Source organism: Drosophila nasuta, chromosome 3, assembly GCF_023558535.2.
Source record: "Drosophila nasuta strain 15112-1781.00 chromosome 3, ASM2355853v1, whole genome shotgun sequence".
NCBI classification, from domain to species: domain Eukaryota; kingdom Metazoa; phylum Arthropoda; class Insecta; order Diptera; family Drosophilidae; genus Drosophila; species Drosophila nasuta.
Genome location: NC_083457.1, coordinates 1512217 through 1537925, shown reverse-complemented (window position 1 = coordinate 1537925; position 25709 = coordinate 1512217). Strand labels below are relative to the sequence as shown.

Below are 25709 nucleotides of genomic sequence, written 5' to 3'. Positions count from 1 at the left end.
CAAATGATCTAAATAATTACCTCATGTTGTTGTACAATAGAGTTAAACAATAACTCGCCACATGCCAGTGATTGTCAAAATATTTTCATTTCAATTTCAAGCTGCAGGCAAAATAAATAAATAAATAAGCGCTCGTTTGTGTTAAAAGGGAAAATTGAATGAATGACCGATTGACTGGATAATTGAATCTGATTGTTTTAGCTTAAGGTGGAGATTAGCTAAGCAAGTGAGTGTAAAATAGTCTTCGATCTAATAAGTCAGAAGAAAAACGAAATATCAAACAACACACAGCAAGTTAATAATGCATATGTTGAAGCTAAATATATATAACCAAAAGATTTCAATAAACTCTTTCGAGATTCCAAGAATTTGATGCAATTGACATGCATTTTGATGTTTGGAGTTCATAAATTGACTCTGCTGCATCACAGCTTCTTGTATACAATATGTTCATGTTTTCCATATAAAACTCAACTCTCCGAGACTCGGTCGTCTCATGTTGACGCCCACATTAAGTGGCACAATTATGAGGCGAGAACATCGGGGCATACAACATGTGCATGGAGGAGGAGGAGAAGGCGGAACGGGAAACATGTTTCTACTTAATTATAGAATACATCATGCAGGAAAATTTGTTGCAAGCACCATTAGCAGCAAAATGCCCGTTCACTGTCGCAGAGCGCGAAGACCAAACAAATTTGTCAAAATATTGTTGGCCAATAAAACCAGAACAGCTCTGTGTTGTCGGCTGGATACGAACAGATCAAAGCAGATCAGTGATCGAGAGACCAAACGGCCCATTACGATGTTCCAGAACATTGAAATGCACTTTGGCGTCGGACGGCCGGCCATTCATTCAATCAAAGCGTCAAATTCGGATCGTGTGACAATAAATCTTTCCCCCCCTCTCTCAAGCTAGTCTCCTCCCAAAAAAATAGTCAAATTGATGCAACGACCTTCCAGTCATCCGACAATTGCGAAATATCGCTTTTTCGGTTTGCGTAGCCCATTGAATAGCGATTCGATTCGATTAATTTTCATTCATTCATATGCCAAGTGTGTGAACATTTGTTGTTCGATTGCAATTAGTAATTGCCCCCCGACAACTTAGCTCAGCTCAACCAGCCACTTGGACATGCCCATCTTCATCCGCAACTCATTTGCTGCGGCACAATTTTGTTTGTTATCGCTTTGATCTGTTGACCCCATTTTGTTTATTTGTGAAGCCAAACAAATTGCATTTGCTGCCCTCCATGAATTAAATCATTCGTTCGATCTCCATTTCCTATCCACATCCCAATCCCTTCCCCCAATTCCTATTGCGGTCATACACTCGTTTATTTGGCGCCTCCAGCCAGGCCGTAAAGCATTCTGGGCTAAGTGCGTTTTGTATATTTTGCGTGAGGCCCGAAAAAGTCTACGATTTGTTATAGTGATTTGACATATCTTTCACGATTCGTCCATGCTTAATGGCCATGTTCATTTCTCATGGTTTCCTGCCCCCCATTTGTTAAAGTTGCCATGAATAAGTGCGGAACAGATGGTTAAACGGAAGATGCTTCCGTCAGTGTAATCGAATCAATAGAAAAGTATCAGTTCGGTCTTTTCACAATATTCTATTCAAAGCTGGGTCCTTGCACTTTGTCTCATTCCAATTTTCTTACGTATTATTATATGGCAATTAATGAAGCACAAAAATAGCCCAGCGATTGCTGACCTATAAATATATATACTAAGCTTAGTCGAATGTGTTTCCCAAAACAAACAGAGCGAACAATAGCTTCAATTATTATGAGTATTAATTAAATTTTCTGCTGGCAAATGAATCGACTTATTTTGTGTGCCGGCAATAATCGAAAGCACAGTCAAAGAAATACTTAAGCTGCAATACGAATAATTGTTTTGTATTCACAACATTCCACTTTTCATTAGCTAATAATAATTGTGTTCCTCTCCTCTCAGTTCCTTTTGTCGCTTATTACATCAATTAATTGACCTACGATTGTTGGTCCCTGACTCTCTTCGATGCTTTAGACTTTACTTTAGACTAATACTAATCAAGAGATATAAAATTGCATTAAATTAATTAAATTGCAGCTAGCGTTTGAATTTCATTTTCATAATCTACTTAATAGATAAATGCTTACCAATATTTGTAAAAGCTTAAAAGCAAAGCAAACATTAACTGTTTACATAGTCGAGGCACCACACAAATTTTTGATAAGCATTTTTGGCTCGGTCTCGGGGTCGGGGTGAGGTGCCAAGGGGCGCTGAATGTGGCATATAGGCACGTACGTCACGCCCATTGGCTGCCTGTATGTAGCTCTGTGTATGTGGCAATAGAAATATGGAAAATATAATTTGTATAATTACAAGGCTTTGATAATACCAAATACCAATCAACAGCAACAACAACCACATTGCATTCAATTGTCAAATGGCCAGAGCTACACCCAATCCAAGTCCCATTCTCGGTCTCCCCCCTCCGAGGGGGGTAACAACGACTAATTGTCCGCCCAGTCGAGCAGCTCAGAGACGTTCCACAGCGGGCGGCACGCACAGCGCGACGCCATAGAAGAAGCCATCGATGTCGACACCACGTCGCGAGTTTTGGGGGCGCGGACTGCGAGCCGCAAGCTTTGAGGCGCCACGCAATGCATTGACACTATCCCATGTACTAGATGCATAGATGATGGTGACGACTCTGTGGACTACTATATTCATACACATATCTGTATCCCATTCCGTCCAGCCGAGTTCGGGTACCCTTTCAGCGCCAGCTTATCATCAAAGGAAATCAAGCTGTCAGTCAATTTATAGTTATGGCATTGTGCGAGTCCACATACAGACATAGAACTACATACCATCATATATACACACTTACAACCGCCACACAACACGCTCACATTGGTAGGGGGAAGGGCAAGAAGCATCACGCACAATATTAAAGTTCACATATTTCAATTAAGTGTAGCTCCGGCCGAAACAATGGGCAGACCATTCAAATCAGCCCCACAAAAATGAAATGAATTATTCTCAATTCCAATTTTAATGTAATTGATACCGAGTATAGTATTAACTAAACCAACTACATTTATTGCTTTTCCACCTCCAGGTCCTTTATCGGAGGTACTGACGGCCGTTGGCTCGGAGGTCGCATTGCCCTGTGATCTAATGCCCGGCACAATGATTGCCGATAAGGTTCAACTGGTTATTTGGTATCGCCAGGGCAACGTGAAGCCTATATACACGTAAGTATTGAACACGAAAGCTTTTAATTATTATACATATAATGTTTGGAAAAGGGTTTGTGGAAAATACCAAAAATATAGAATCCATCGTATTTAATTAGATTATAATACGTAAGGTTTGTTCCGTATTCGCCATAAATATTTAAATGAAAGCGCAACCAATAATAATATTTAACTAGCCAGTTTGAATTTATATAAATATTTGAATGTATGACGGGTTTTAATTGATTTGGTTGATAAACTTGTATGTATATGTTGTTTTCAATGTATTAGTATATCGATATTCGATATACATGGTCTACAATGGTCTATCTTCGTATTTTTCGGTATACTTAAACGGAGTATATTTGAGCTAAATTCATTATAAGAAGCCACTAAAGTGAATTCAAGTTAATGCATCATATTTTTGTACTGATTTCAATGCGTGGTTTAATTAATTGCAGCACTTTAACGGTCAGGGCAAATAATTTCTTGTAATTTAAATTTGTAAAAAGGTTGCGGAAAACTCTACAATAAGTATAAAATTATAGCCGTAATTATTTTAATGAAAATTACAGAATATAAGGCCACTTTTTTAGTACTAATAATACTTAATTTATAAAGTCTTTCAATTCCTATTCGGTTATACAATGTACGCTCCATTTGGTCCTTTTTGCAAATGTATTTTTATGGAGTCATAGATTGTGGCATAACTCTCGTTTTATAAGCGGCTTCATGAAAAGTAGATTAGGAAGAGGTCCTTCCATTTATGAATGTACCCAAACATATTAGATAAAAATCATTTTATTGGCAACACACGCGTTCTAATCAAATAAGATGCTATTAAAGTGACACCCTACAAAATTAAATAAACAATTTGACAGATACACATTAGGTGCTTTTTTTTGGGTATTTTCCAAGGTAAAAGAAAAAAACGAGAAAATATTTGAGCACACATTGAGCTCCCCGTGGGGAGCCAAGTAATACTGCGGGTGTATGTCAATGTTTTCGGTTCGATTCCCAGAGCTCTCTGGGGCCAATTATGAAAAGCTAAAGATGGCGACACACGCCACTAGGTGTGCTCATTATAAATTCTATTAACGTAAGGCATTTATGTTGAATTTGACGATATAAACATTACTTACACACACATACGTGTACATAAAGAGCGCCAGCTAAGTACGTGCATCTTTTGGCCTGATATATGTTTGCAACGAAACGTGAGACTTGTGAGGAAGAAGCAGTGAGCAGTGTGCAGGGAGGAGTGGCTGACTGGGTAGTGAGGACCGGCCTTCTGCGAAGTCGAACCCAAACGATTTTTAAAAAGAATATGTATATGCTAGCAGGTGGGAGACCTGTTGGGTGGCATTTCTTAACAGTACGAAAATGTACCGAAGCTGAAAGGCGCTCTCGTAAGGCTTTATCGTCAGCTCAGCGACGAAACTTGAGGCGGGTAAATGCTGATGGAGTGACGCGCACTAGACCATAAATTGATTTTACATACGCGGAGAGCAACCTTGACGAACAGAACAACACTCGCAACGCATCATTCCCTCAACAGACTCCAAGCGAAAGCGAAATCGATTATACCCAAGTCAAAGTGTCAAAGTAGAATGTGCATTCATGTGGTTCAATTGATTCTACTACAGCATGAACTCGCTGCGGTGACTGCAATTACAGTTGCGAGTGTTGCCTTTTATGGCCGCATAAAGTTTATGGCCCTGCCCACCGAATACTCATCACACCTAGCACCTCTCTCATGCCCGATGGGAAGAACAGATCTGTCGAGCTACCAAATAAAGCGTTTTTTCTCTCCTCCACCGCCACCTCCGCCTCCAGCCCCTGCTGTTCGTGTCCGTGCTCTTGCCCGCATTTTTTATTGTTTTCCATCAATTTTAATTTGCTTTTTCTACACTTCATAAATTTTCGTTGTTGCTGCTTGCTCTTATTGTTCTCGTTCTATTCTATTTGTTCTCCAACAACGCTTTTACAACACAAGTAAAATTTCCATATGCCAAAGAGGTCGGAAGATTAATTACATGAGAAGTTTGTTGCCCAATTGCCAAGGCAATGCCCAGGTACAACTGCACTTCCACCATCTTCCACTTTCCAATCAATGACCTTTGACGGCCTAAGGCAGCCTGCAATTATGAAAGTTTCTATGGGGGGCAAATGGCAGCTGCAGCGTGGGGAAGGGGCCTAGCTTACATTTTTGGATGCGAAACCTAATTTAATTATCTTTAAATCCATTAACAAATAACCATCCATCATGTGGCACTTACTCGCACTTCTCCTATTATTTTTGACTCGCATTGCAGTCGGTCGGGAGATGAGAATTTCGAGTCTGTTTTCTTGACTCGTGGGTGCATTTAAATGTTCCGAGTGATAAATCACCAGCTTCACCGAGGGCTGAGACTCAAGTTGATATGCATATATTCAAGATGCGCGCTAATCTAGGGGAATATTGTGATATCAGGCGATCATAAATTATACACTCTAAGCATGGGTTAAAGTGAGACTGGACCGACCAAGTAATGACCTAAAATAGTTGCATATATAGAACAGAGGTCATAGGACTATATTATATTTCAAAGAGGAGAAAAATTGTAAATTGATCCATCTGGTTTTTATAATAAACCCTTGGGTGTAAAATGTATTTGATTGCCTCTGGTTTCTGGGCTATTTAAAGCTGCTTAACTACGGCAAACAGCGCAGACCTGCGAAATTCAGCTGGCAAATAAAGCAAATTAAAAGCAGAAAATAAAAAGAATGTAAATGAAATCGGCTTAAAATGTACACAAAGAAAAAAAAACAACAAATTGATCAATTAATTAATTGAAGCAAACTATAAAATGAAAAACTTAGCCCGAGCCAACGAATTAACATAAACAGCGAAATTTATTTTGGTTGCCAACATTTCGCTGTAGAGCTGGAAGAGGGAAGAGAAGAGAAACAACAGCCACACTGGGCGTGACTTTAGGGGGGAAATAAACACAGAAAGGGCAACGCGAATTCGAGAGGAAAACAAAAAACAAATTAAAAATTTACAAGTGTCATCAAATTAAGTGCCACACACATAAAGAGCCAAACTAATGTGCAAGGGGAAATCCCCAGCAAAAAATATATATTGAATGAAAAAGACAACGAAATACATACAGAATAAAATCGAGGAAGAGATCTAACAATTTAAATGTAGAAATTTTAAATTTTACGAAAAAAAAAAATAGTTCTGAAATTTGACAAAATTGAAAGTTCTTAAATGCACTTTGGGCTATTTACGATTATATGTATATATTCCTATACACACGATTTGATGGTGTTTGCTGCCGTTGGCTATATGTTTGGGGCGTTGACATTTAATGTGGTATTTTGTCAAAATGCGTACAGACGGCTATAAACAAAAAAACCTTTGGTAATAACAATAAAATAAAAAAACTGTTTGGTCGTTTCCATTGTTTGAATTTGGTTCTGTTTTCCTGGGGAAAGTTAATTAGACATTCTATTTTTACGGGGCGATTGCGAGTGGATTTTGTTGCATTTTCAGCGGTTTTAATTCTTATTTCATTTCTGATTTGACACACTTAATTTTTCCCATCTTAATTGCTGCCAAATAAAATCGATTGTTGACAATAAAACGACGACTGTCTGGTATTTTCACTAATCTCGAGGGAGTGCCTATGCATGAAGGCATTCTGATTTGAATAGATAATTCTATATGCAACAACATGAAGTGCGTTGAGTCTGATGCAAGCTTCAAGCATTTTAAACCGTGTATATCACATAACTATTATAGATTAGCATTTTGACAACCATTTGTTTTTAGTAATTAACCAATATTAATCCATTTGTTATATTGGTTTCTGAATGTTATATATCACAACACTGCCTACTTATTTGAACCAGAAAATTATTTAAATTAATATCTAATAGTAACTGTTATTCCATCTTAGACCTGTTAAATGTAAATCTTATAAAAAGATTTACTCCAATTTTAATGAAAACTCTAATCTTGATTTATAGAATAGTTCCCGAAAATGTTAAATAATCCTATAAAGTTAAATTCACGTACAGAATCTGTAATTTCATGGGAATCAATATTTTATAATATATTCATGAAGCTCTCTGCAAACAATATGCCAATATTTGACATCGAGATTGGTTATTTAATGCAATAAGATATTAAGACCATTTTGAATAAATTGATATTCTAATAAATTTAATAAAGTTGCTTCATTCAATTACAACGTTTGAAATATGCAAATAGCTGTTGGCAATAATTAAATTAAACGTTTTATTTATACATACATATATATTTTTGTATTTATTCCACAGCTTTGATGCCAGAGGTCGACCACTACACCAGGCAATACCGTGGGCTGATGAAAATGTCTTCAACAAGAAGGCCCACTTCTACTATGACACAAATCCGCCGGCTTTGCGCATCAAGAACATTCAGACCTCGGATGCTGGGCTCTACAAATGTCGCGTTGATTTCCATAAATCACCAACGCGCAATTGGCGCATTAATGTGACAGTTTTGGGTGAGTGGAGAATGCCTCTCAATAAGAAGTCCCTACTCTACTCAACATGTTTCTATATCCTTGTTTTTTCGTTTTGCAGTGCCTCCCACGCAGTTGACTATATTGGACAACAATGGGGCGGCAGTGAGAGATCAGACTGCTGGGCCATATCTGGAAGGGGATAGCATCAACCTGACATGTCTGTCGAGTGGGGGAGTTCCCCCGCCTCGGGTGTCCTGGTGGCGAGAGCACGCCCTAGTGGATGACTCCTATCAGGTGCTGCCCGATGGCTCAGTGCGCAATGCCCTGCAGCTGAAGAACATTCAGCGCAAGGATCTGCTAACGGTAAGTGGCCCGACCATTGGCCAGCTGACGTCCAAAAATTCTTAAGCCTTATTTACGAGCAGTCAACAAAGACAGCCGCTTTGGATGCTTTGGACACTTGAATGCATAAGCCAAGCACAATACCCACCGCCGACCATTTATTTCGGTTAGCCACAATAGCATCGCCTCCCATTAATGATACAACGCTTGGTGTGGTCGGCTCCCATTCCAGCAGCCATCATCCTCCGCAGTCATGGCCGCACAATAGCTAATAGAAATCAAAGTGCCTGGGAAATGAATGCAGCCGCGGCTGCATTGGGGAATAATTCAATGGGGAGCTGCTAGTTGTTGTCGGTTGCCCAGTTGCCCAGTTGCCCAGTTGTTGTTTGCTCGCTCTTCGCTGTTGATTCTAAGCCGATTTCGCTTTGCTGTAATGAACAATATTGTTAGAACGCTAATCCAGCGATTCGGAGCGATATCCCCTCGAAGCGGGCAACTTGTACAAATTGTAGGCCATTGTGAATGCTGGTCTTTGTGCGCGCTTAGCATTGTGGACTAAAACTAAATTAATGCCAGTCTTAAAATCATTTGCAACTTGTGAACGGTAATACCTCAAATTATTGTACGCCAACAATGTTGATTCTAGACGCATTTGACTAATATGCATACAAGAATTAGCCAGGTTATTGAGCTCAGTTTGAAGATGAACTTGTTGCATTTGTTTTTCAGCAATAAGTAGTGTCAATTAAAAAAAAGAAAGAAAACTAAATTTTGTGTAAAACAAAACAGTGCAAATTGTAAGAATGATCTTAAAATGTACTAAAAAAATTACTAACATATACAACAGCAATATTTGGTATGATAATATACTATTACATTCAAAATATACCGTAGAGAACAATATAAACCAGACTGCAGTATTTTTTTTGTAATCTTCTATTTCTTAAATAATTTCTAGTTCCCAATTAATGTCAGTTCTTAAATCACTCACAAGAAAACTACTGTCGAGTGTGCTTTAATGTGAATTATCCGCTATCCACTTTGAATAATACCAAAACAGGGCGATATTATTCTTACAATATACCAAAATAGTAAACCGAAAAAGTACAAAATATATTGAAGGTTATTTTAGGTATATCAATAATTGAAAATTACCATAAATTAAAAGAAATGGCAAGTTGTCAACCAGACTGTAGCATTGTTTTTCTATTCTTCAATTTCTTAAATAATGTCTACTTTTAAATTAATGCCAGCCTTAAAATCACTGAAAGCTTTTGTGGCGTAATACCACAAATTATTGAACGTCAACAATGAATTTGTTACATCAGTTTTTCAACAATAATTAGTGGGGATTTCATGAGTTCCTTTTATCAACCAATTTGGTTGTTAGTTTTAAACCAGTTCTAAACTAGAACTGTGTGCATAACTTGTTCTTCCAGCAGTGTGTTACACAATTCATAACATTTTATTAGTTATATGTCAATAAGTTAACTTTCGAATAGTTTCATAAAAGCAGCTCAATAGACGACAGCGTTAATTGATGTAACTTCAAAACGATGCCGTTTAGCTTGACGGGAACAACAAGAAATGTATTGTACATTAGCAATAAACACATGGGAGACAACGTCAACGACATCAACAACGATGACCTACTGCGACCCCACCTGACGCAGTCGTTGTATAACCGATGGAAATTTATGACCCAATTTCCCTAGCCAAAAACGACACTTTGACAGACTGCGCGAGGCAGCCAGGCGCGAGTGAACCGTTTTAATTTTCCCCAAGTTATGCAAATATTTTTATTAGACATCGTTACAATATTCGTGCCTCAATAAAATGTCCCAATTGGAAACGTATATGGCCAGAAAGTATCGAATTACAAACAACAACAACAAAAATAAGAGCAACAACACACACACAGAGCTACAACAAGTTTACTACAGAATTTATGATATTAATACAGCGCGAGCCTGCGTTTTCCTTTGGAACGAAACATAATTGATTAGCATTTGAAGGGGGGGCCATTGGAGCTGCAAGGCGGGTCATGATGGCATGGCTGTGGCTGGCCTTTGGTCGGCATTCGTCTGTCGGCGGTGCGTGTTCGACGAGCATTTTAGGCAATTAAAGTTAAATGTTCACCTCTTGGTCCGGTTGATTTATCATCTTCGAGACATCCCCTCATTATCGCCAATATTTTATCGCATATTGTTGTTATTAATAGAAGGCCAATTATCGTAATATGCATAAATCAAATAAGTGTTTACATCTCTTCTTCTTCTTCTTCTTCTTCTTCTTCTTCTTCCGTAGATGTACACCTGCCAGGCCACCAATGGACACGTGGTTCCGGCGCTAACTAAAAAAGTTATCCTGGACATGAACCGTAAGTGAAGGCAATTAAATTTATGATTTTTTTTTTTTAACATCCAACTCGTGATGCTGTGTGCAAACTTGAACATTATAGTCGACAGTTTTGTGATTGTAATTATGTTTATGGCCCCACGTTGGGCGTATTTCCCCAAAAGTCAACAGTTCAAGGCCATCACTTGAATAGACAGTGAATGTGGGCGGTGTTAAAAGTAGGAAAGCTTGCGCCTTTTACATAGAAATTAATTTAATTAAAGTTTTTGTCGTTGTGGAACGGCGTAATGCCCATAAAGTCCAATGTTTATGCATTTATGACACCGAAACAACTAACATAAAGTGTGCGCAGTTTGACTTTGCAAATATGCTAATCGCGTTGTGGCTCCCACGAGCAAGAGCGAGTCCAGCGCCATAAAAATATAAAATATAGAACGTATGCAAAAGGCACTTTCACTATTATACATTTAATGTACTGCTTATAGAGCTGCGTCGGAAATATGCAAAAGCGGATTACCAAAAATAGGAGGCAATAATTATCGTTTTATATGTACTGCAAGTAATTACGAATCCACAAAACATTATTTACTGTGCGACTATGAGAACAATCAGATAACTTTTTTGCAAAAAACCCGCTTAGTTGCGGCTATTATTTCTGATAATTTCGCTTTACATCCCTTTTTATAGTGTCTTATAAGTTGAAGATCATAACTATTTTCAATGAAATTAGAGTTCAATATTGCATTTCATGTTTTTTAGTATCACAAAAGGATTAATGATATTATGAATGATAACCATTTCTGTTATATATACTGAAATTAAAAACTTTAAAATCTCTCCTCACTAACAATAATACTATCGTACATTATTATACTAATAATAATCTGGCAACTCTGTAATCACCAATTACTTATACATACATATTCAATAAAGTCAGTTCTTATGCACACATCACGCAACGCATACACAACAATTTCTCTTGCATTAAGTCTAAAATGTATATGTGAATAACACTTAACAGCCATAATGTAACATTTTCTACATTATAGTGTACATTCTAGTGTAGAATGGTATTATTACTTTGTGCCGGCAGAAAATGTATGTAACAGGTAGAAGGAGTCATCTCCGACCCTATAAAGTATGTATATTCTTAATCAGCGTCAACAGTCGAGACGATATAACCATGTTCGTCTGTCCGTCCGTCTGTCTGAACAACTAGGTTCCATAGGCTAGAAGATATAGAGATATAATTTTTTTCGACTGTAGTTTTCTTACTTGTTTTATATCAAATTCGGTCAATATAGGTAACAAAAACCCTTTGTTGCTAAACTTAACGTCTTGTAGCGTAATGTCTTGAACAGTAGTTACAAAAATTGCTCAAAATATCTATATTCTAACATATATAAGTATTTTTATGTAAATTCTTTCAACTGAATATCTTTTTCTCTAACAGTACCACCATTGAGTCTGCTGCTTCAAGGACTGAATCATGCTGTGGTCGCTGGAACCCGCACTCATGTCACATGCACGGCAATCGGAGCTCGGCCTCCGCCACACATTATCTGGTCAAAGGCAGGACAGATATTAAAGGGCGCCTCGCAATCGGTGAGTTAGCTATTAGCTCCATTTAGCCATAGCATAATCTCATTTTGTACACAGAATGCCTCCGATGGCAACACAACCATATCGGAGCTAACGCTCATTCCTGTTCCGGAGGACAATGAGCGTCAGGTTGTGTGCTCCATTGCCCTCAATTCGGGCATTACTTCGCAGCAATTGCACGAGGGCGACACGACAGTGATGACAACGATGGGCAATGGCAACACAGGACTTTACCTGAAGGATTCCCGTGTGCTGAATGTGACGCGTACGTTTGGACTCTTACAACAGCTAGTTTAAAATGCTAAAGATAAAATTTTTATCTTCTACAGATGCACCCATTGTTAATCTTAATTTGGGAGCTCCTCTGGACTCCAATAATCTGCTCAAGGGATCCGATGTGTATCTCGATTGTGCTGTGCGCGCCAATCCGGCGATTACTCGTGTTGAATGGTATCACAATGTAAGTGATTGAACTTTTAAGAATGTTGGAATTTTAGTATTAATCTTTTCTGTGATTTTGCTTTTTTGTTCGAATGTTCAAAGTGACAAAGTTTTTTATTTAAAAATAAAATCTTTTAAAACCCATAGTTTAGTATAATAATATGTATGTTTTTTTACTTAAATAATGTAAGACATTTATACAATAATTTATTTTTTATTATTATTCCTTATTAAGTTCCGAGTTTGCAATGATCAGAGTTAACGTCAATTAATTGAAAATAAGTAAATAAGTTACAATGCCTTCCCCTTCCTTCAATTTGCAGGACAAGCAATTGCACTCGTCTCGCGGCATTATCATCTCCAACCAAACACTGGTACTTCAAGGCATCTCGAAGTCTTCGCATGGCCAGTACTTCTGCCGTGCCACTAACCTACAAGGCAGCGTGTCCAGCAATGAGGTCTTCCTCGATGTCAAATGTAAGTGACCTGCAACATGCGACCAGCACTTGACCAAGCACTTGACTTTATCCTGCACTCTTGTTCGTCCCTTCCTTCCTAATAGATCCGCCCGTGTGCAAGTCGGACTCGACGATTATACGCGCCGCCCTCAAGCAGACAATCAACATTACCTGCGAGGTGGACGCCAATCCACTCGATAATCTAAATTACAAGTGGCACTTCAACAACTCACTGGAGAGTCTCATCGAGTTGCCGGTGCTGGCTCATCTAGTGCCAGCAACGTTGCCCCTACAACAGCTGCCGGGGGCTTCCGGCCCCGGCGGATATTATCAGCGCAGCAAGCGGAAGCACACACATGGCAGTCAGCATTTGCTGCATGGTCGCCATGGCCGAGTCGTCAGCGTTGTGGATGTGGCAGAAACGGTGCACTTTGAGGATGACTATGACCAGGAGCACGACTCAAACGATGAGTTTGACAGCTATCAGGATTATATGGAGCCACAAATGGTGTACTCCAACATGGTACACAAGAATCACGTAGAGAACAAGCAGCCCCAGCGCAAACAGCAATCGCAGCATCCGCAGCACGGCGAATCGAGTGTCCATCACAACGCAGCCTCCAGCAGCGGACAGTTGGCTGAGCGCAAGCGACTGGCAGCGTTGCACAAGCAACAGCATCATCGCCAGCTCATGCCCACGCCCTCTACAACATCGACGCCCCCGTTGAACAATGTCTACAGCTACCACGTGGAGAGTTACGAGAGTTTCGGCGCCATCTCCTGCGTGGCCAACAGTCCTATGGGCCACAGTCAGCCCTGTTGGTACCACATTCAGCCTGCAGGTGAGTGCAATATTAGAGCTAGTCAGTTGCGAGTCCGCTCAGCCTAAAGCAGCAAGTACGACAACATTTATTTTAATTAATTTCTTCGCTGCAACGTGGCATGTAGTATTTCAACACTGTGTGACGTGCAACATGTTTACTCAATTTGCTTGCGATGTGTCGCCCCTGCTGGCCAGTAGATAATTGTTGCACGTATCGCGGCCAAAGTGGCAGCCAAAGCGTGGTGCGTGCAACTTTGGTGTGTGGCGTGTTATTTACATTCGGGCATGCCAATGTTGCATGGCGATGTGGAAATTTTACGCACAGCAATTGTTTGCCGTTTGCTGCCATTTGCCGCTGCGATGCGCCATTCTACTCTACCTCCGGTTGTCCGGTTTGTTGAACTGTCCTTGGTCCAAGTGTCCTTTCAGTGTCCCTGACAGCAGCAGCAGCAATAAAAGCCACATTTACCAACGGTCATGTTGCCATTGTTATTAACGACATTGTCGTTGTTTTTGTGGATGTGGATGTTGATGCAACTTCAATCTGTGTCGCCAATAATCTGATAATCAAATGCAATAAATTGCAAGGCGCATCATTTCATTTATTTACCTATCGCCAATGGGTGTTGCCATTAAACATACAGCGGCCATGGCCTAAAAAGCCACAAGGATAGTTAAAACGAATTAAGGCAGCAAAAATATTTAATTAAGCATCAGCCAATACGAAGTTATAGTGCACTCTCATCTGTGTTTAAATATTCACTGTAATTTTGATGGAAATTCGCAAACAACATTACAAATTCGCTGAATTTTCTCTAAAGCTTTAGAAATTGTAATAAATAAGGTATTCCAAGAGCTGAAAACGGTAATGGCGAAATCTAAAAATATTTGAGATCACGAATATATCAAAGTTTGAAATGTAAATTTTAATTATTGCATTGTCAGCAAACATATATTTCTGTGTATATTTGCGATTTGCAATTAAGTACCGCAATTTGAAATTCTAATTAAATGCGTGGTTAATGGTTCAAATTGAGATTTTAGATGTGGTAAACAATGTCTGCTTTAATATATTAAGCTAATTACATACTTGTTGCTAGGGTTTTATCAACAAGTGAAACTTGCTATCAACATATTGTTTTTACCCACTTGTAATTTAGTATCACTTAAAAGCCTCTTTATTATACAACAAATTTGCAGACCTACCAGAACCTGTGAAAAACTGCTCGGCCTACAATGCAACAGCCAACTCACTGCAGATTCAATGCATTCCCGGCTATGATGGGGGTATTCCTCAACATTTCCATGCTCAGGTTTACGATGAACTCGCTCGCCAGATACTCTACAATGCGTCGTATAAGTATGCGGAGTTTACGGTGAAGCGACTGCCCAGTGACTCGGTGTTCAACATACGCGTGACAGCGGTAAATGCTCAGGGATCCAGCAAGATGGCCTATCGAGTGCGTGGTCGAACTCTCTCCGCTCCGCTGCTTCGCACAGGTAAAGAAACCGATACAGTTATGCTGCCGTTGAATTTCCCACCAGCAAAACCGCAATCGCAATGCATTCGATAACCTTTTATTAACCATGATTCTTGGATTCTGTTCCATTCTGTTTCTGTGTTGCAGCTTCGTCGACGGCAGTGCTGGTCCAATTGACACCGTTGCTGGGCGCACTGGTTGGCGTGATTGCGACACTCTTTTTGGTAGCCATCTGTGTGGTGATCTTCATTAAATTCCGCAGCAAGCGAAGCCGTCACCATGTGAATGGCGATGCCACCACAACGGAGGCGGACAAGGGCAGCGCTGAGCCGCTTTCACGCAACATGGGCAGCCATTCCAGCTTGGAGGACAAAAACCCGGATGTGGTGCCGCAGGAGGCCAACAGCGAGGATGAATTTCATCTAGAGGAGAAGGCTTTCGACCGCCTGAATATGGAATCACAACGCATCCTCTACACCCCGCCCACACGCATCAACACCACCTCCCCGCCGCCGCCATCGCTATCGCCAACATTCGGCAAACAGGTAAGCCGCGAAAGATAAATTATGAATTTCATTTGCTACACGAGTTGCGGCAGGCTGTGTTAGTAGTTGTTGCCGCAAATTAGAGGCACGGCACACACAAACATCCCTAAATCAATGCGTCCATACGCAATGTTCCGTTCATCCCAGCAGCAGTCGCAGACATATTTAAACTGTTGCATACTTTCGAGCAGCGCATTTAATAGGAGAAAACATGTTGCCTGTCTTTAGGCAGCTGTTGAATAAATTGAAAAGATTTATTTATAAAAAAAGTTCTAATTGGATGGCAAAATCTAATATTAGACATTGACAGGCCCCTACAGCTTGTATGAATAAATCCCCCCCCAAAATCCTCAAGGCACTGTCTTAATCGATTTTGTTGAGATTTATACGCATATTTCACACTCGACGTAAATGTGCTTGACGGCATTGCTAATGGCAATTTAATTGGAATATGATAAAAGCCAAAAACTTTGAATTCACTTTCGGGTATAGATGAAGATGATGCGTTTATGCAGATGTCACATGCTAGCTAGAAGGCAGCTGGAGTCATTAAACTTTTGACCTCTACTAGACTGTACAATGTGTGATGATTATTTTCGATTCAGTCTCAATTAAATGGAATATGATAAAACTGAGAAACAAGAACATGCTCCTCTTCATCCTTGCTGGATATTTTTAGACTTCACTGACAACTCCTCAATTTGATTTAGGAATACGAAACGCCAATAAAATATGTGCCAATCTAAATTTAGCATATTAATTTTGAACACATCCCATTGTCGTCCGTTGATATATACCTTATAGTATAGTATGTGACAGCATTCTCTTGTTTTTTCCATTACATCATTGTTGATGTTGTTATTCGGCTTTGGACCAACATTAAACTTTGATGAGCTGAAAATGTTTTTGACTTTGGTTGGCCAAGTAAAGTTAAATTCACTTTTGTTTGGTTTTTAGTTTACGTTGTGGTAGTTCCAACCCAAACCCATTTTCCTCCTATCCTCTCATGGTGGGCTACTAACAAGCTCATTAGGAGTTAAACTTGTTTTTGTTGGTTCGCAACTTTTAACCGCATATGCACAAAATTTGTTATCAGCTTTTAAATATGCAGTAAAAATACAAAAGTTGCACTTTGAATATTAATTATTTATGAGCTGTTTTTAACTAACCTCACATCCTCCTCTATCTCTCTCCCTCTTTCCCTCGTTTTCTCTTTGCAGTATGGAGAGCTGTCGCTGACGACAAACCCGGCGTTTAGTTTGTACAACACCCCACAGAGGGCGCCAGCTGCTCAGCGACCGGTTTACACCGCGCCACCGCCGCTGCTGTCCACACGGACGCCCCCAAATATCTACACTAGGATACCGGGACGAGGTAGCAGTGGCCCCAATGGCGGAGCCACAACTTACCTGCCCGCCTACGAGACACGCACTTCGCCCACCTCCCCCTATGGCTCGACAACCACCTGTACTATGCCGCTGCTGAACGGGCAATCGAATGGCTCCTTGCAGACGAACAGCAGCATTGGTGGCGGCGGCGGTATAACCTGCAACACTTTGCCGCATCCGGGTAGCCTGCACTTGGGCGGCATTTCGGCCGCGATGACCAGCTCGGCGACTAGCGGCAATATAACCATTGGAGCTGCCCAATCATTGCTCACCTCACCGCGGGCTCAGACAGCGTACAGCACACTGGGCAGTGTGGGTGGAACGCAATCGCCGCTGCTCAGCGTGGGCAGCTCGTTGATGGGTGTCGTCGGCGGTGCAGGTAACTATGAGACGGTGAGCTCCTGAGAGTTAGCCAAAGATGACATCAAATGTCAGATCGTATGTATGGGGGGCAGTAGCACGTGCACGACATCCGGCGCTGAGCGCACCACCATCGTCTAGAGAATCCCCCAAGGCAACTCCCAAATCCCAAACCGAAATCGAATTCGAAACCCAAACCGAACTGTAATCCCATATTGTATTATAGTAGTTAAGCTGCCGGCGTGGTGTTTATATATAGTGTATAACCATGCTTTCGTCTAGCTTTCCGGAATAACACTTCCAACCAACAATATTTGCATGAAGCGAAACGAACAAAACAAATTATAAGACTTCCACAAAATGCAAGTACATATGTAGATGTTGAATCGACTTAAAGTAAATGTAACTCGACTAACTGTAACTGTCAACCACAAACGATACATAAAAAAGCATTTATCAATAATTTACTTGTACCAATAAATCGGAGAGAAGTCTAGTGTGTGTGCATGGTCTGAGTCTGATCATGATAATGCAGATTGGGACCGTGACAATGCTAGTAGTTATAGCTTATATGTCTGTACCAAGAATCAGTAATATACTGAACCACTTACACATATTATATATATACTTAGTTAATTGTACTTGAGATACTATGTGCGCAAATTACTTCAGAGAAATTAAATGAGCTATGCTTCTGAAAATTCATCACGAAACTAGTTTAAACGAATACTTAAAACAAATCATCAAATACACACTTTGAGAATTTAGATGTAGCCAGAGTTGTACATATGATAATATATAAAATAAGGCAATAAGATAATGATTAGTTGTAGTCATTTGACTTATGTAGTCTAAACTAAAATTAGTTAGTCACATTGAATCTACGAAAAGACTATCCCCCTTTTGAAATGAATGAACAAATCCTGAGTATAAATAAATATGATTATAACTAAATATATATATACTTACATATAGCACAACATTAAAGGAAACTGATTAGGCGCAAATTATAATTACGCGTATATGTATGTATCAAAGATAATACGATATTTTGTTAAATGTGAAAGAACTTTATGAGCATCTGTTGTCGAAACTATCCAAATATATATAGAGTATACATATATATGTAATTTAAATCCGAATGCCCGCGTCAATGTTCAATGTGTATGTAAAAATTTTGCCACCTGCCCAATTTTCAAATTCAAAAAAACGAAAAATGAAAACAAAAACAAACAAAAACTATCATTAAAGACTCTCGCTCGAACTCCAAGTTTTTGCCAGTCTTTGATACTCTACGGAACCATCTAAATAAATAAATTGCAAGTGCTTTTTTCAATGGACAAAATCAAATTTTATTGTGACTAAAATTGTAAATTAAATATGATAAAAGTAAACTAAATTGGTATAAATATATTATAAAGATTCTCTTTGGGTTTTCATATGTTTCATTAAATGTATTTCATTGGAACTAAATCTAGATTTCCTGTCCTTTAAGTATGTATTTCTGTCAATTACTTATTTTGTAAGCATACTACATAATATTTATTTAGTTTATAATTTGCGATAAATTAAGAATGTTTTTACGGTCTACTACAATTAAATCTTAATATTAAAATCACGAATGAAAGAAAAACTGAATTATGTGAAAGAATAAATAAAGAACTAATTCTAAATATAAATCTAAAGTATTCTTTGTTTTTCAAAAGGAGGCAAGATCAAAATGATTTTAAGTATCTGTATCTGTTTTAGGGAATAGTTCTTCGTATGAAAATATAATTGGGATGGGACTAGACATAGAACTTTCAACGAAATTATAAATCGAAAACATTTTCTCGCGGCTGGTTTCCAAAAACTGTCAGAAATCCTTGCTTTGATGAATGCTGGGGCGCCGTCAGTTGGCGCTGTCAGATATTTTTCATAATTTTAGGAATACACACGCCCCCAAGACGCTGCTAATGACAACAGGCAAAAACAAACAAAAAAACAACCGAGAACCCGCACAACAGGGCACAAATTACATGAGTTCGTGTGCGCATATTTGTCCTTTTGGCAGGACACGCAATACACTTTTGGAATTAATTAACGCAACACAACAAAACCCCAGACAAAGCACCCAAAAGCCTCCAAAATTAAACGCCACATATGTATGTATCTAAACGAAACGAATACGCGAGTATATACATATGTGTGTGTGTGTGTGTGTGTGTGTGTGTGTGTGTGTGTGTGTGTAGGTATCTTGCTTGCTGTCACTCCGATGTCCCTTTGTGCGTGTGTATGTTCGGTTGTGAAGAGTCCACATCCTGCGGCGAAACTTGTCACAGACTAATTTCGTGTCTCAGCTCATAAATTGATATTAATGAGCAAGCATATTTTTTCGCGATGGAATTTGACTTGGTTCGTTTGACTCTGACAGTTACAAAGTGCCTCCTCCAAGTATGTGTAATTTGAGTCGGCGACCAATGTCCTGTGGTTATTTAACATGACTCGACATTCAAATGAACAAACATACATACATGTTTGTCCATGCATGTGCGAGCCCACAGTCCCAAAGCGAAGGGGAGACAGACGAGGTTGGATGGGTGGGTAGACGACGGTCGACGGTCGCTAAGGGAGCTTACACAAATAAATTGTATGGGCAATTTCTGTTTGTAAACTTGTTTTACCTGAGGGGGAATGCAAAGAATGCGTTGAGGTTGAGTGCAAATGACAACATTTGCTGGACATCAAATGTCATTGCTTTATTTGTGACTTCGAAAAAAAACACCAACATTAAATCATTACTTAAATAATTTAATCAGTGTTCATGTTGTTGCGATCAGTCTTATTCTTACGATTCTTTTTGCCTTCCATTGATTTTCTCACAGATTTAGCACTGTTTTTATATTCCGTTGCGTTTTCATTTCCATCCATTCGAAACAGTTTTTCTAACGATTTCTCCGATTTCTGATTATATTCTTCACACTTTCCCTTCTCAATTTCTTTCCCACGATTATTCTTCTTCTTTCCTACCCAATCTTTAGCAGAATTTGAGTTTTCCTTTTCTCTATCCATTTCTTTTCTACGTTTAACAGGCGGTTCCTCATCAATATTATTATCTTCGTTCTTCCATTCATGGAATCGCAGAAGTTTACATTTCCTCGCCAGCCTTTTGGCCAAATGAAAGGATTCATCCACGTTACCTAAATACTCAAAGAAGCTGCATAAAAGTAAACATTATAAAATGCTCAAAACATCAGACATAACTAAGTGGAAACTTAACCGATTAGCCAGCTTTATATCTCGCTTGGCTCGCTTGAATTCTTCTGTCTCAGGAGATTTGCTGGCGAATACGAGGCCACATTCTTGTTTGATTGTTATGGAGAGATTATAAAGCAGCATCATTTTATGGGGTGCCAAATGACGAGCCTTAAGGAGCATTTGCTTTGACTCGCTGACTTGTCCAGTTTGAAAATAAGTTTTTGCCAGAAAATGCATCACTCTGGCGTGATAGTTTTGTGGTAGCAATTGTAAACAATTCAAATATCTAGCAATTGCCTTTTTATAATTATTCAACTCGAGAGCTACATTCGCGTAATTTAATATTGCTTCGGGACATTTGTTGCCCGACTTAACAATTCTCCGGAATATTGTCTGGCCCTGCTTCACTTGGTTGGTTATACAAAGCACAACACCAAGTCCATTTGCTGCCCACACATTACGTTCATTTTTTTTGAAAAGCCTGCAAGAAATGTTTAATAATAATGATTAATCAATATTTTCATCTATTTACTGTATGATAAATCGAAAGCGCTTGTTTCAAATATCCATTTTCAGTGATATCCTCCCCCCATCGCCTTAAGCCTTTGCGCTTTGATCACACATAAATTAGCCACGGCAATGGACATATAGCATCCTTTGCTATTCTTCAAATGCTGAGTGAGCATATCCAAGATTTCGTCAGGTAGATCAAAGTCGCTGCAAAACAAATCTATTAATCATGGTACTGAGAATTACAGATTTTAAGTATTACGGGACTTCATCATTTTCGAAAGCGTTGATTAGATTGCGTTTGTTGGCCATGTGGCCCAATCGCACATAGCTGTCGCAATAACTTGGATACTCGGAAATCAATTGAGTGTAGCTTTGGGCAGCCTGTTCGTCCAAATGCAGCGCCTCCAGCACACGTGCTCTGTTAAATCTCAGCGTGAGCATGCTGCTCTGCCAATGCTCTTGGGACGCATCATCTCGCATTGCCAGAGCTTTGTCCAAAGTACGCAGCGCAGCTTTCGGTTGGTTCAAATGCATCTGAAGAGCAGCAACATTGTTCAGCCAATTAATGGGTAAATTGTGTGTGCTGTGCAGACATCGATGAGTGCTCATTGCCTTGTCGTAGCAATCGATGGCGTCTTGCCAAAGTTGCTTGCGCTGATAGATGTCTGCCAAGCTGAGGTGGCTGCAGTAGTCATCCTCTCGCTGTGCCTTTTTGAACAACTGTATTGCCATGTCCTGGGCAGCTGGATCCTCCCGTTGAGCGTAAAGTGCAGCCAGCATGCGCAATGCCTGCGTCTGTTGAGGTAGCGCTCTCAGGAGCGTGCGTAATGCAACTTCTGCCTCATCAAGACGATTGAGTCGTATGCACATTTGTGCCAGTCCCAGATAGGGCAACACATAGCCGGCGGGAGAATGCGTCACTGCTTTTCTATAAAAGGCAAATGCGTCTTCATAGTTCCGATTCACGTGCAAGCCGCGTGCAATTTGAAAGCAGTTTTGTGCCTTCAGCTGTGGACTGTCTGTGAGTCGATATGCAGTTCCAGCCGCTGATTTCATCTTGTCATAGTCGTGGGAGTAGTAAAAATGAGCGGCCAGCCACGTGAGCACGAGAGGGTGTTGACTGTCCATTTCAAATGCGGCACATAGCAAATTTACGGCATCCTTGGTAGCCGCCTGTTGTCGCTTGCGAAGCTTCAAGTGGGCAATGCCAAGCAGAGCATTCAAACTATGTCCATTGCTGGACACTGCCACCTCAAAGGCACGACGAGCACTGTCAAAGTTGCCTATTTTCAGAAAGCAGTGACCCATAGCAACGCGCACATCAGCGGGTCCTTGTGGGAAGTTGTAGAATACGCTTTTTATGTGACCCAACGCCAAACGATAATCCTGGCGCTGGTATGCCAAGCAGCTGCGTCCTAGGAGTGCCGCCACATTGTGCGGTATTCGTTGGAGAACGGTTGCAAAGCATTGGTCTGCTTCGGCTAACCGTGTGTTGGTCACCATTAGAGCAAATCCGCGGCACAACAGAAATTGAGCATCTGTGGGTCCTATTTTCAACTCATCCATTGCCAATACAATGCTCGACAATTTCGCCTGCCACTCTGAGTGCGGCCCTCCCAGCGACTTGCTGATAAGACGTACGAAGTGGCCTGCAAGCATCGTATAAATTTTAAGTAGATCATCCTTGTATCCCGCATAAGTCTTGTAGCCATGGGTGATTGCATTTTCCAAGAGCTCTTCAAAACTTTCCAAATCCCGAACCCTATAGAAGTCCCTCTACAAAGAATGGTAAAGCGTTGTCTACGTCAAAACATATTTATTTGCACTTACTGCTTTTTGTATCCAGTCCTTTAAGTTTGCCCGTTTTTTGATTAGCGAATCGATAAGCTTTTGAATTGCAGTTCCTCCTTTAGAGTCAGAAGTTTCCATAGCTTTGACAATGCTGCCTATTATCGCAAATGACAGCAGTTTCTACGTAAAGATAAGAATATAATAGATGACACTTTTTGGTAGTAGCGATGAATTGACACAAAACTCAAATGTCAAATGTTTTGAGGGTTACAAGAATGAAGTTCGTTAACTTGATATTCCAGCCTAATAAAGTGCAACAGATTGACAACTATTATGAAATTGTCAACATATTATTACGATTATTCAATTTTCACATAATATTGATTCAGTTCACAATTAAACTTAAACTTATTTATCGCCTATCGATTGTGACAAATATCAACAGTTATCCACCGCTACTTCTGCATCTTATGAGTCATAAGTTATGACACTTGCACTTTCTCGATACTATCGATCACCGTGACAAACCGATGACATGCATATGTATATCAAAATATCTACTAAAGATCTTTAGTCACATTATTATTAATATAATATACATTGCATTTAATTTTGTGTATACTGCGATACCACGATACTTATAATTTGTGTTTCATGCAAAGTCATTTTATTTTCTCTTTCTTTGAGTTGTTTTCAACACCAGCTATTGTCTCATTTTCCCCCGCATCCGAGGGCCAATGTCAATGTCAAAGTAACAACAATCGTTGTAAATAAAGGTTCATGACGTAAATTACATACAAACAAACATATGTTCATACATATGTACAATTATGGAACGGCTTCCAATTGTACGTTGTAGGCTATTATTATTATTAATTTTTGTATTTCTGTCTTTTGCTTTTGGTTTGAGATTCGTGGTCGGAAATATTGCTTGTCACCTTTGAGTTGGGCACGAAACGACGCAACGATTTCGAAATCAATAAGCCTAAGTTTCCTCCTAAAAATAGACATCCATTAGGTGAGTAATGAGCACACTTGTGTGTGTTTGTGTCAAGTGCGAAACCAAAGTGAACAATGCAAATCCATTCGATGTGGCAGATTAGTATACTTGGCGCTACCAATTCACATCCGCATCAAGAGAACTTGTTCTTAAGCTCCGTTTAGTTTAGATCGGACTATAAATGTGGCGACCCGACTGTAGAACAGTATCAGTCAACGCACTTCAATCTTTCAGAACGTTCGTCGTCCCAACAACCCAAAACAACTCAATCAACATGAAAGTGAGTTTATCTGCATATATAGTAGATATTGTTGATGAATACATGTAACTTTTTTCTATATAGTTCCTCATCTGCTTGGCTCTGTTCGTCGCCGTGGCTCAGGCTCATGTTGTGGCCCCGGTTACCACCTATGCTGCTGCTCCAGCTCTGACCTATGCTGCTCCCTCAGTCTACTCGGCAGCGATTCCTCGTGCCTACACCGCATATGCTGCAGCTCCATCCGTTTACTCCGCCTCGTACGTTGCGCCTTCGGTGTACTCCTCGTATGCCGCTCCAATTACCACCTACGCCGCTGCTCCCGCCGTTGTCTCCACGCTGCTGAAGAAATAAATCGATCAATCCGAATCCGAATCCACATCCGAGTCCAAAAACATGATATGCAAATTGAAATATGCCAGAATAAATTGAGCTGAAATTAAGATTGACGTAAGGTTTTATTTGATCCGAAACAAGCGTGAGGCGATTAACGGATTACACGAGTGCTCGCCCAATCCGTTGAATATGACTATCGAATAAGCGACAACACAATTGAATATTCAATCGTATAAAGCCTGACAACAGCAACTTTGACAACATTTGGAAATACGAATACGATTATCATCGCCTTCTTCCATTCATTCTAAAGATATTTAACTTGGGCCCAGTTATAAGTCCACTTTGAACTGGATTTGTTTGTATGCTTGGGGCATGAATCCATTTAGACGTTAATGCTATGCAAATGAATTATAATGGGACAGCGACACACACTCACCCCAGGCTTTGAGGTCGTAATCCGCACTTAATTGCTCTACACGCACTCACTGTTTAGAGATGCCAACTAATCACCCAAGTAGCAAGTGAGTACACATTGATTTTGCTTTATTCAAATTATGTTAACTGCCTGCAAAAGCCAGACAGCATTAATATTCTAAGAAGGCAGTGAGATTTCAAATTCATTTGCAAAAATACAGTTTCAGCAAACGGTTTCCGTTGCGCCGTTTCCGGTGGGAAGAGCAGCGATTATGCACAACAAAAGTTTTCCTCTTGTTTAGTGAAACATTTTCGCTGTTTTTTTTTTGGGGGATGAGCGCAAAACTTTTACCTAAATCACTTAGGCCAAAAACAAGTGTCGGAATGTCGAAAAATCACGGAAAAGCAGACAGACGACGACGATGAAGTCGACGTCGACGTCGACGTCAACAACGACGCAGACAGCGACTGTGACTACGACTGCGACTGCTGCGAGTCAACCGGAAAAGTTTGAGGAGGAAAACTTTGGCAACAGTTGCGAGTGCTTCATCAGCCTATTACAAATATGATGTTATTTATAGTAACAAGTTGTGTTGTGTTGCTCCAAAATTAAATTCCATATTTGGCAC

At 39.9% G+C, this 25709-nt stretch overlaps 3 protein-coding genes across 4 annotated transcripts in view; 2 read left to right on the top strand and 1 right to left on the bottom strand.

The window, feature by feature from the left end:
- LOC132790599 (uncharacterized) overlaps positions 1-19124 on the top strand; it is a 49848-nt gene extending 30724 nt beyond the window's left edge. Inside the window, exons 3-14 of the mRNA XM_060799177.1 lie at positions 3116-3251; positions 7563-7771; positions 7851-8095; positions 10382-10454; positions 11886-12037; positions 12092-12299; positions 12364-12494; positions 12799-12952; positions 13038-13775; positions 14957-15256; positions 15385-15782; positions 17003-19124. Coding sequence (XP_060655160.1) covers positions 3116-3251; positions 7563-7771; positions 7851-8095; positions 10382-10454; positions 11886-12037; positions 12092-12299; positions 12364-12494; positions 12799-12952; positions 13038-13775; positions 14957-15256; positions 15385-15782; positions 17003-17575 — 3317 coding nt within the window. The 3' untranslated portion in view covers positions 17576-19124. The remainder of the gene's footprint in view (positions 1-3115; positions 3252-7562; positions 7772-7850; positions 8096-10381; positions 10455-11885; positions 12038-12091; positions 12300-12363; positions 12495-12798; positions 12953-13037; positions 13776-14956; positions 15257-15384; positions 15783-17002) is intronic.
- Positions 19125-21235: 2111 nt separating this feature from the next.
- Positions 21236-23341, bottom strand: LOC132792818 (RNA polymerase-associated protein CTR9 homolog). The gene is made up of 4 exons (XM_060802313.1): positions 23111-23341; positions 21540-23056; positions 21300-21484; positions 21236-21248 (listed from the first exon to the last, which is right to left on the bottom strand). Exons 1-3 carry the CDS (start codon positions 23207-23209, stop codon positions 21340-21342), a joined length of 1761 nt encoding a protein of 586 aa, XP_060658296.1. The 5' UTR covers positions 23210-23341; the 3' UTR covers positions 21236-21248; positions 21300-21339.
- Positions 23342-23883: 542 nt separating this feature from the next.
- LOC132790084 (cuticle protein 16.5) lies at positions 23884-25133 on the top strand. Of its 2 annotated transcripts, XM_060798517.1 has the most exons (3): positions 23884-24089; positions 24170-24351; positions 24415-25133. In XM_060798517.1, exons 2-3 carry the CDS (start codon positions 24253-24255, stop codon positions 24679-24681), a joined length of 366 nt encoding a protein of 121 aa, XP_060654500.1. In that variant the 5' UTR covers positions 23884-24089; positions 24170-24252; the 3' UTR covers positions 24682-25133. The 2 variants fall into 2 exon arrangements, with proteins under 2 accessions (XP_060654500.1, XP_060654499.1); XM_060798516.1 differs by having other exon boundaries at positions 23884-24351.
- The last annotated feature ends 576 nt before the right edge of the window (positions 25134-25709 follow it).

Bases quoted from the DNA above. Each gene is read 5' to 3' on its own strand.
- LOC132792818 (XM_060802313.1), bottom strand. From the start codon at position 23,209: ATGGAAACTTCTGACTCTAAAGGAGGAACTGCAATTCAAAAGCTTATC. The intron at 23,057-23,110 runs GTAAGTGCAAAT...CATTCTTTGTAG, and splicing joins AGGACTGGATACAAAAAGCA to AGGGACTTCTATAGGGTTCG. The intron at 21,485-21,539 runs GTAATACTTAAA...TTTGTTTTGCAG, and splicing joins TTCGAAAATGATGAAGTCCC to CGACTTTGATCTACCTGACG.
- LOC132790084 (XM_060798517.1), top strand. From the start codon at position 24,253: ATGTGGCGACCCGACTGTAGAACAGTATCAGTCAACGCACTTCAATCT. The intron at 24,352-24,414 runs GTGAGTTTATCT...TTTTCTATATAG, and splicing joins ACAACTCAATCAACATGAAA to TTCCTCATCTGCTTGGCTCT.